This window comes from Microtus oregoni, unplaced genomic scaffold (assembly GCF_018167655.1).
Source record: "Microtus oregoni isolate MIOR12 unplaced genomic scaffold, Mior012 000031F_ref0000149, whole genome shotgun sequence".
Classification (NCBI taxonomy): Eukaryota; Metazoa; Chordata; class Mammalia; order Rodentia; family Cricetidae; genus Microtus; species Microtus oregoni.
The window spans coordinates 4506115-4517497 of NW_024543090.1; the positions used below are offsets into that span (position 1 = coordinate 4506115).

The window sequence follows — 11383 nt, forward strand, 5'->3', positions numbered from 1 at the left end:
GATTAAAGGTGTGTGCCACCACAGCTGACTGAAATATAAAATAATATCTTAAAAAGAGAGAATTTAGTATTAAGGGATTATATTACAGTTTTAATTCTTTTTTGCCATTTGTTGGTGTGAAGACCCTTCTTAGTAACTGACATTTATCCAGACTGAACAGAACATTTAGGGATGCACCTTGGAACCTGTGTGTGTGTGTGTGTGTGTTTTCGAGATAGGGTTTCTCTGTAGCTTTGGAGCCTGCCTTGGAACTAGCTCTTGTAGACCAGGCTGATCTCGAACTCATAGAGATCCGCCTGCCTCTGCCTCCCAAGTGCTAGGATGAAAGGTGTGCACCACCACCGCCCGACTTCAACTGTGACACTTTTCTATTATTTGTGTTTTAAAGATTATGTCAACTTTGAAAAAAATGTGTGCCTTTGAAGTTTTGTTTTACTTGATATTCCCCACCTGCTACCTTGTAGAGAATTTGGGAAATAAAAATGTTAAGGGCGGGTGAAATGGCTCTGCAGACAAAGGTGATTTGCTCCAAACCTGATGACCTGAGTTCCATCTCTGGGACCCACAATTGAAAGGAAAGAATTCACATAAGTTGTCCTTTGCCCTTCACATGCAAAAAGTCCTCAGCCAAAAAAATCTGATTAAAATGTAAATCAAGAGGAATTAAGCCCTCGAGATCTCATCACTGCCAGTACTTTGTTGCATATCCTTTTAGAGTTTCTTTTCCTAATTGTGCAGTTTACTTTCAAACTACTTATACAACATCTCCAGAACATATTTATTTTAAAGAAGAAGTGCTTTTTATACTTGGGCTTATTGTTACTGTTTTCTCTGCAGGCGAATTTCCAATTATTAGCCCAGGTCGGATATACGAATACACAAGCTGCACCACATTTTCTACAACATCCGGCTATATGGAAGGGTATTATACCTTCCATTTTCTCTACTTTAAGGACAAGGTCTTTAATGTTGCCATCCCCCGATTCCACATGTCATGTCCAACATTCAGGGTGTCTATAGCCCGACTGGTAAGTTAAATTTTTTTTCTAGTGCTGGAGTACATGACTTTGTATTCTGAGGACCATCTTTGTTTAGGTAGATGAGTAGTTCATAAATGATGTCCTGTCCCCCTCCCCTGCCCCAAAAAAGAAGTGGACATTTTGAGGAAGTATCTTAGGGTTGTATTAATATATGAAGGGAGATAACCAATAAGTTTATTTTAGCTCCTCCTTACTTTTCAGCCAAGAAACTATTACTTGTTTCTCAGGTTAAACTTTTCCACTGTTGTCAACAATAGCTATGTTGGCCTGTGTGTATCAGATGATGTGAAAAGACCAAACGAGACCAATTAATACTGACTTTTGTGGTTAAGAATTGGAAAACAATTTCCTACAGTATTTTTACTAAGATTCCCAATTTAATATCTATAGATATCTTCACAGAGAATTTATTGGATAAAAATATACTTTTAGCAGTCCCCTGTGATTATTTTTCAAGTCAACCAGGCATATTTTATAAATCTTTTCTTAAGGTTACTTTGTGATAGGTACAGCAGTAACCCTAACTTATGGACTGTAAAATAATACGCAAAGTGTGTGAAGTCCTCTGTAACAGCTTGGGAATAGGATATTCAGAATCCATCTGTGTTGTAGACACCGGGTACTTAGAAATGCTGTCCTAGCTCCTGGAATGGGTGAGTTTGAGATAGTCCTAGAAAAAGGGACAAGCCACCAACCTTACTGAAAGAGGGTCCATTTTCTTAGTGTAAAGGACCTGTACTAGTCCAGATTTATAAGTGAACCATTAGCTTTCTTTCCAATGGGAGAATGCTAGAAACATGTTCCCAGTACTTGCTGCTCTCTGTGATGGACGGGTGGAGGGGAGGAAAAGGAGGGCTTGAGATAGGGTCTCATTATGTAGCCCAGACCGGCCTCAAACTCACTGTTTTTTTGCCTCAGCCTCCCAAGTGCTAGATGTGTGCCACCATGCCTACACCAGACCAGACTTCCAGTTTTGGTTAGCCCAGAATCTATGAGCTTGGTACCATCTTATCCTTAAATGGTTGATATTCATCAGTGAAGCTGTCTGAGACTGGAATTTGCTTTGTGGGGAAATTACAAACATGGACTTAATTTCTGTAATATGTATATTTTCTATTTCTTGTTTCAGTTTAGCTAGTTTGTGCCTTTCAAGGAATTTAGTCATTTCACCTAAATGTTGAATTTACTAGCTTAAGGTTATTCACAATATTCCCTTGATATCCTTTTAATGGCTACACAATCTGTAGTCAAATATATCCTCTTTTATTCTTTTTTTTTTTTTTTTTTTTTTTTGGTTTTTCGAGACAGGGTTTCTCTGTGGTTTTGGAGCCTGTCCTGGAACTAGCTCTTGTAGACCAGGCTGGTCTCGAACTCACAGAGATCCGCCTGCCTCTGCCTCCCGAGTGCTGGGATTAAAGGCGTGCGCCACCACCGCCCGGCCTCTTTTATTCTTAATATTGGTGATTTACATCCTTTTTATCACATCTTTTCTATTGATATTCAAAAAGGAACAGCTTTAGTTTTGATGGATTTTCTCTACTGTTTGCTTTTTTCTATCTCAGTGATTGGTGCAGTTTGTCTTTATTTCACCTACTTTGGGTTTAATTCACTTTTATGCAGCTTTTAAAGGTATGAGTTTAGATAACTGGTTGTAGGCCTTCCCTGTTTCTAAGCATTGTTTTAGCTGTATTGCACAGATTTTGATGATAGTTTTGGTTAATATTTAGTTCAAAATATTCTCAGATTTCCCTTGTAACTTTGACTTATGACTGCATAGAAATATGTTAATTTTCAAGTATTTGGAAATTTTTCAGTTATCTTTTACTTGTTGATTTCTGATATTACTGTGATTAGAGAACTTACTGTGTATTGCCAATATTTTTTAATGTTTTATGGCCCAAAATTATGTGAAGAATTTATCTATCTTGGCAAATGATCTTTGTGTATTTGAAATTAATATGTATATTCTGCCATGTAAGAATTTATAAATGACAGGCCAAGCTGATTGATTGATTGACAGTTTGTCAGGTCATCTGTATATTGCTCTCTTTCATGTTTGTTGCTTCAGCTATTGAAGAGATTATTGTTGAAATACTCAGTTAATGTTATGGCTTTGTCCATTTCTTGCTTCATTCTCGTCAGATGGCCTCATGCATTTTGAAGTTATAGAATTGTGTGCCAGTGCTTAGGATTGTTGTCTGTTTATGGGAGAAATTCTTCAGTTACCATCTATAATAACGTTCCTGTCCTAAGAGTAAGAGCATTGAGGTATGTTTGGACAGGCAGTCAAAATGGGTCAGCTTGATCCTTTTGTTTCTTGTTTTTAATATTATTTCAATGAATGTAAAGGTATGGGTTTTACTTAAGGACAGGGGTTCTCAAGCCTGTGTGTCTCATCACCTCCTTAGATGTGTAAGCATCATTGACGACTCCTAAGAACTTGTTTACATGGATGTGTCAGTATTTACCATATTAGAAATTAGAAGAGAGCGTTTATAATAGCATCAGTTTGTTTTAAAATTACAGTAAATAAACCCTTTACATGTTCAACCCTCTCAATTGTATTTATTTAGAGTTTTAGTTTCTACTTAACTACAAGAAAATGTAGATGCCCTGCTTCACAGAAAATGTTTTTCTCAAAGATGAACAGTCAATAGAAATGAGAATTGTGCCTTAAACTAAAAAGATAGTGGGGTTGTGCTTTTTGACCCTATTTCTGTTTTCTTCCTTGATATGGAAGTTGAATTGTGTTTTGCTTTTTTTGCCTCTACCAGTCTGACTAATCATTAGGGTTCATAATTTCTTTTCCTTTATACTTGCCACTGTTAATACACTTTGCATAGTTCAATGACATCCCTGGATGGGGTATCTATTGGGCTTGAGGGCACTATGGATATTCCTTGTGTCCGTTCTTCTCTGCTCCTCTCTTATGTGCTGTTTGTATAGTACACTTTCATCTGAGTATTTCTCTCTAATCACATTTGATTCCTTTAACAGTTCTTGTTTTCTTCATTAATTTAATAATTATACTACCTGATGATCATGTTTTAAAATTTCCAAAGCCTTCCCTATCCCTCCTTTTGTATTTCCTACAGAATTTTGAAAATGTCATTCCGTAGATTTAAAAAATAATGAAATGTCATATTTCTTTGTGTATATTTTCTGATTGTTACTGTTGTGTTATAATAAATACTAAATGACACAGTTCTTTCTCCTAAATTTTTCATTTGTTTGTTCATGTGTCTGAATACTGTAGTACTCAATACAACCAAAACCCCTGTCTTGGATTTTATATTCTAAACGGAAGAAATAAGCTAACATGTGCTCTTGTGTCAAGTAACAAGTGTGGTGGAGAAAATCAGGGGCTAAAAAGAGTACTAGTATAAGATGTGTCAGGAAAGGCCTTAGTGAGAGGTAAGTAGAGATATAAAAGGAGTGAAGAAAACAAGTCGATTTGGCTAATCAGCCAAAGAAGTGCTGGCTTTGAGGATTCTTAAGCAACTGTGGGCTTAGTGTGTTTGACACAAGGAGGCTTGAGTGCAGAGAACAAGGTGGATAGCAGTTAGAAACAAGATCAGAGTAGCCAGTCTAGGCTACATGAGAGCCTATCTTAAAAAAAAAAAAAAAAACGGGGGCCAGAGCAGTGCTAATGATATTAATGCCATAAAAGTCATGGTGGAAGGATTTTTACTGACATTATGTGCTAAGTTTCTCAGTATTCAGATTACCAGTTGAGCTCTGGCTGTTCAAATTCTAGCCAGTATAACAACAATTGAGTCTTGTGGTGTGTATAAGAAAAGCCAAGTTAAAGCCACGGCTTGATTAGGGATGCCTGCTTAAGCAGAATGACAGTCCAAGGACGTTTGACACTGCCTGTCTATCATCACAGGAGTCTGTCCCAGGGCCTCCAAATCTCCCTTTTCCTGCAGCATTGACTGATCTTAGGACTGCGCTTGTCTTGGGAATCAGCAGTGACACTGGCTGAGTCTGAGTTAGAAAAGGGCAATGCCTTGAGCTTAGTTCTTTCTCCCGGAGCACGTGCCTTTGGTGTCATGAGACCTAGTGTGAGAAGTCCATTTCTATGAAGCCGCCATGCTGGAGAAGGCATGTAGAGACCCAGCTCCACGATGGAAGGAGGTGCACACTCTTCAGGCTCCGGCTATTTGGATCATCCCAGTCCAGGTACCAGACTTAAGAGGGAAGAAGTCCTTGAGGTGAAGCTTGGTTCTAGTCACCATTCAACTGTAGCATCATGAGAGCCTTGAAGCCAGAAGTGTTCCATTGAGTGCTTCTCAGATACCCAACCACAGGAACTAGGAGATAATGAGTGACTGCTGCTGTTATAAGCAACTGAAAAAAGAAAAATATTTCTTTTTCAAAAGTGCTACTGATCTTTAAGATGATGTGTCTTTGGAACTTAATAAAAATATTTTAAGAACAGTGCATAAAAATTAGCAGTAGAGGTCATAGCTGATTAATATTGTCGCATCTTTTTTCTGTTAACAGATTTATAAGAATAAACACATTACTATGAGTTCTTTAAAACTTTATTGTGGGTTATTAGGAATAGTATACTTACCTCCATGTATGAATTACCAGCTACTATGTAAAGAATAGGTATTACTGTCTTAATGTATTTACCATTCAAACCATATTGAGCATTATTTAACATGTGGTACAATATACAGTCTAGAATCTTGCATTATAAGATTGTATATTCCAAGTTTGTAAAGACTTGTGCCCAGCATGTCTAGTTATCTGTATTCTAGGCTATAGAATTATAAGAAATGGTAGATATTCTTCTCATCAAAAGATTTTTTTTCTTTTTTAAGGAAATGGGTCCTGATGAGTATGAAGAGATGGAAGAGGAAGCTGAGGAGGAGGAAGAAAATGACTCAGCAGAGATGGACGAATCAGAGGACTCAGATGAGGATGAGAATGAGTCAGATGAGGTTCAAGGGGAGGAGAGACGGAGGAGGGTCTTTGATGTTCCCATCCGCAGACGCCGCTGCTCGCGTCTGTTTTAGCTGCTGTGGAAGGAAATGCTGGGATGACTATTCTGTTAAATAGATTTGTCAATAATGTAAATAACTGTGCTCAGCATATAGCAGAACTAGCATGAAATTGTGTACCAGACCTGCGTTGTACACGTCACTACATTAGGAGTTGGATCGCTTTGGGTTGTTTCATAGGTAGAGGAAGAAATGGGAATCTTGTTTTCTCTTCCAGGAGGAAGTGGAAGAGTGGGTCTATAACTAAAGAACAGATGTTTCTTTGTTTAAAAATATTTTCTTCTTAAAAAAAAACACAAAAGTGAAGGAAAAATTGTTTTGGATGAGGATTTGACATGTGGCAGAAATACACAAACAAGCATAGAAAGAAACTGTGAAAAGATCCCTTTTTAGTTGTTTAGAAACTAACAAAATTTGTAATTAGCTTTATCCTCTTCATGGTTGTTAATATTTTATACTCACAGGGAACTAACTGACAGTTTGAATGGGAATAGTTTGCTCTCTCTGTCCTTGAATTTAGTCTTTGTCACACAAACCTTGTGTTGCAAATTTTCATCATTAATTTAATGTCTTCAACATAACTTTGGACTTTAAAGTTAAAGTTCTCACGCTATGACCTTTCTCACACTATTTACAAATTCTTCATTTTAAATGTAATTTGTTTGTAAAAGTATGCAGAATGTTGCTGAAGATACTTCACAATGTCTCACAGAGTCTAAATTTGTAAATACGCTTTCTGTTTTGTTTCTTTATATACATTTGTCTAACTTTGTGGTAAGTGATCTGAATTTTATGTTAGGGTTAAGGCTATTTTCCTGAAACATGAAAATTGTTTTTTGTAATTACATAATTGAGAGTTTGGAATGAAATCCTTCAAGTGTCAAAAACTCATACTTTAAAAACGATTTTGTGTAAGTGCCTATTTCCCAAAAACTTAGTATTAAGACTAAGAGATGGTAATGGTATTTGTTGGCTTACAGCCAGAGTGCAGTATGTCCATTCTGAGTTGTCTGCTGGCTTTGATTATGCTCTCTTTGTTCTCCACCAATTTTCCTCTTAAACAGTTCTCTCATGGAGACAATTTAGGAAGAGAGAGCCATAATCAAGGCTAAGTGCCCCCTCTAAGGGACCATGAGCAAACTTGCTGCTTTACGATGACAAGTCAGAATATTTTGAGTCATTTTCCTACTTATTTTTCTTTTTTTTTTTTTTTTTCGGGGGGTTTTTTTGAGACAGGGTTTCTCTGTGGTTTTGGAGCCTGTCTTGGAACTAACTCTTGTAGACCAGGCTGGTCTCGAACTCACAAAGATCCGCCTGCCTCTGCCTCCCGAGTGCTGGGATTAAAGGCGTGCGCCACCACCGCCGGGCTTCCTACTTATTTTTCATAAAACGCTACAGTCTCCTGATGTTTCAACAACAGAAGCCAACAGTAACCTCATCTGGTGTACATCACATCTATTGAATGTGTCATTTTCTCTTGTGTTTGATTAAATCTCATGTTTTATTTGTTATGGCCCCAAAGCATACAAGATGTTGACAGTAAGTTGTCATCAAGTGCCTGACCCAGAAATGAAATTAAAAGTGATCAAGGACTATGAAGGGGAGGGAAATTCGCTGATGGCTGTTCCTTACTAAGCTTCACCATAGCTATACACTCAGAACAGGAACAAATGCGTGACATAAGCTGTTGGAACATGTGCCTCATCGAAGGCAATGAATTAGAAAATTCAAGAAAGGTCAGCATCAGGTCTGGAGAACCTTGTAATGACCTGACTTGACACAAGTGTGTTCTTAACATCACGATGACCACAGTCAAAGCAGGCTTTGTCTGCAATGTTGAAAGAGAAGAGTGGACCTGACCGGGATATCGGAATTACTGAGAGCTGTGGGTGATCTAAAATGATTTGGTGATTGTTTTAAAAATGCAAAAGTGAGTAGTGAACCTGCAAACTCAATGTGAAGGTATATGAACAGCTGACTAAGTTTTAAAAGCTAGGAAAGCTGACTGTGGAGGGCAGTAACTGCCAGAGCAAAGCTCTCTTCTATCTAGGTTTGTAGAGAATACATTCCCTGGTGTTTTCACAGTTAGGAAATCCCTGGCCACACAGTCACCTGATGACTCATTTCTTGGACTATATCACCATTGTTAAGTGATATATAACTATTATCAGGCTGCCAAATACTGTTCAGGCTACCCTGTTTGAAAAATGGTCAGTTGTTTCATTTAGGCTTTGATAACAAAATGCCTTTTGTTTTGCTTTTTTTTTTTCAAGATAGGGTTTCTCTGTGTAGTCTTGGCTGTCTTGTGTTGTAGAAGGTGTGGGCTGCATCCCGCCGCTTGGCTAGCTTAACCCCCAAAATAACCACACAGAATTTGTATTAATTAAATTACTGCCTGGCCCATTAGTTCTAGCCTCTTATTGGCTAACTCTCACATCTTGATTCAAGCCATTTCTAATAATCTGTATGTCACCACGAGGTCGTGCCTTACCAGTAAAGATTCAGCATCTCTGACCTGGTGACTCCAAGGCGGCTCTCTCTGCCTGCCTTCTTTCTCCCAGCATTCAGTTTTCTTTTTCCCACCTATCTAAGTTCTGCCCTATCAAAAGGCCAAGGCAGTTTCTTTAATAAACAATGAAAGCAACACAAATACAGAAGGACCTCCTACACTATTTCCTCTTTTGCTGTTTAAACAAAAAAGAAAGGCTTTTACTTTAACCTAGTAAAATTACATATAACAAAACAGTTATCAAGCAAGAATTACAGATACAATATTTATATCTATTTTATCTTTTATCACAACAAAGGAAAACTATATCTATTCTTCAACTCCATCAAAGACTCCAGAAGGATATAATATTACCTAAGTAAACGAGAAGTAAGCAACTTCCAAAACTCTAGAAATGACAAGAGACATCTTTTTGCCTGGACAGTCACCCAAAGTTCTTCTTTATCATTGGGGAATCCATCTTCCACCTACAGGCCTATAGTATCCAGCAGACTTTTCCATGAAGCAGGAAATTTCAAAGACAGTTCAGTCACTTTTCTGTGTCCTGCACAATGTCTCACAGACTCTTTCATGAACTAGGAACCCTGAAGAACCATCTCACCTTTAGGCAAGTTCAGCAGTCCTCTCTCTGTGGGTTCTTCCTGTCCAGTTTATGTAACAGTCCAGGCAAGTGGCTAGCAAACTCCATAAGGAGCCTCTTCAGTGCCCATGTTCCTCTTGAAGTAGCTGGTGATGCCAGGAGCAGACGTGTCTCATTGTCATGAAAAGTCCTAAAAAGTCCTAAGTTATTAAAACATTTAAAATGCCATATTCTGTAGTCTTTGAAAGATAATGAATAATACCTATCTAACTGTTAGAAACATGACTACAAACTTGACGATTAGTGATGATTGTTCATTAACAATCATTAAGTGAACTACACAACCACAATACCTTAATCAAGATCAGAGATACATATAAGAAAATTGACCTTAAATTTATATCAACAAAGCAAAATTTATACCAATGTAAATTATCCATATCTATATCATATCCCCCTTTAAATGTAAAGGAACATTTATAAACAATATTTGGAAATATGGATGAAACTATTTCTCTCCAAACTTCTTCCTGTGGTATGGGGGCGCTGTTAATCAGGTCTTTCATGGTGTATTCTATGTGTTAGGTTCATCTCAGTTACCAGTTAGGTGAAGTAATTTTCTGAGGGGTGTTCACAACAACCTTTCAGGAGGGCGTGGTCTATCATACCATATTAGTATAGAAGCAATCCACAGGGTTTCATCTTCTGTGAAAACAAAAGAAGAACCTTTTTCAAAGCATCATATCCTTAGACCCAAATTCTGAAGTCAAGATACCTTTATGATATACATGCTGGTTTAGATTAGCAGACCACACAATGAAATGTCTTTCTGTATTTAGCTCCTTCGCAGTCAAAAAATTCAAAGAAAACAATATGCATAATCCAGACTCTGAATTTTCCATTTTTACATGGCTTATTTTTCTTTCTTTTAATCTATAACTATCTGTACTCTGTCTCTTTAAACACTTTATCCCTTTTTTAAAAAGCATTAACTTTATTTTTTGACTCTATATTCTTTTCTCTTTTAAGACTACTACATACCTTTATTCAACAGTGTGACCCATTTAGAGGTCTTTTATGTGTGAATCTGTCCTATTGTGAATCTGTAATTCTTTACTGCCCAAGAACAGTTTTGCTTTGCAGTTTTAAATCGTTAAGTGCTTAAGAATCTAAGCTGTGACATTCATGGGTCAAAAACAGTTACTGTGGGCTCGCCCTGCCCAGTACAGCATGGCAGAGCCGCTTGTTGCACTGCTAGCATGGTGGAGCTGCTTGTGCCTTGGAGTCAGTTGTGCCTCTGAGCTGCGCAATGCTCCCCTTTTGGGCATACCATAGCACTTTATTCACAAACCCCATTTAAATGCCCTGTCTCCCACAAGAGACAGAGGTTGCGTTGGCAGCACAGCCCAGAAACTGGTATTTCAAAACTGCCACTTTCTAGTAGACCTGATCCGCTGCTTACGCAGGCAGGAAGAACTGAGCCAAAGGCATGGTCTCAGCTACTTTACTCTAACCCCGAGTGAGCACACAAACATCCAAGCCCACGAATGCTCCATAGCTGGAGTTTGCTCGTGTGGCTTTTTTTTTTTTTTTTTTTTTTTGCTGAGTCAAGAAAATCTGTGGCATGCTATGAGCAAACAGCAAAAACCTGTGTTAAACTCTCCCTTTTAAGCCCTATCAGGTTTTTAAGTGGATTTAGTCCATCATGTTGGGTGCCAAACTGTTGTAGAAGGTACAGGCTATGTCCCACCACCTGGTAGCTTAACCTCCAAAATAACCACACAGAACTTGTATTAGTTAAATTACTGCCTGGCCCATTAGTTCTAGCCTCTTATTAGTTAACGCTCACATCTTGATTCAAGCCATTTCTAATAATCTGTATGTCACCACGAGGTCGTGCCTTACCAGTAAAGATTCAGCATCTCTGACCTGGTGACTCCAAGGCGGCTCTCTCTGCCTGCCTTCTTTCTCCCAGCATTCAGTTTTCTTTTCCCCACCTATCTAAGTTCTGCCCTATCAAAAGGCCAAGACAGTTTCTTTAATAACAATGAAAGCAACACAAATACAGAAGGACCTCCTACACCAATCTTGGAACTTGCTCAGTAGCCCAGGCTGGCCCTGAATTCACAGAGATCTGTCTGCCTCTGCCTACTCAGTGCTCAGATTGAATTCATGTGCCACCACTGCCCCAGCAATGAAACTCCTTTGATTATGGTTTACAGTTAAAAAAAAAAAAAAAGGT

At 38.2% G+C, this 11383-nt stretch overlaps 1 protein-coding gene across 2 annotated transcripts in view; it reads left to right on the forward strand.

Annotated features, from left to right (window-relative positions):
- Fbxo3 (F-box protein 3) overlaps window positions 1–7561 on the forward strand; it is a 30717-nt gene extending 23156 nt beyond the window's left edge. The window contains exons 10-11 of one of the 2 annotated variants that reach the window (XM_041678876.1): window positions 838–1028; window positions 5873–7561. In XM_041678876.1, coding sequence (XP_041534810.1) covers window positions 838–1028; window positions 5873–6067 — 386 coding nt within the window. In that variant the 3' untranslated portion in view covers window positions 6068–7561. Of the gene's footprint in view, window positions 1–837; window positions 1029–1958; window positions 2298–5872 lie in introns of those variants that run through there. The other variant, XM_041678877.1, reaches the window with a different exon arrangement.
- Window positions 7562–11383: the final 3822 nt, after the last annotated feature.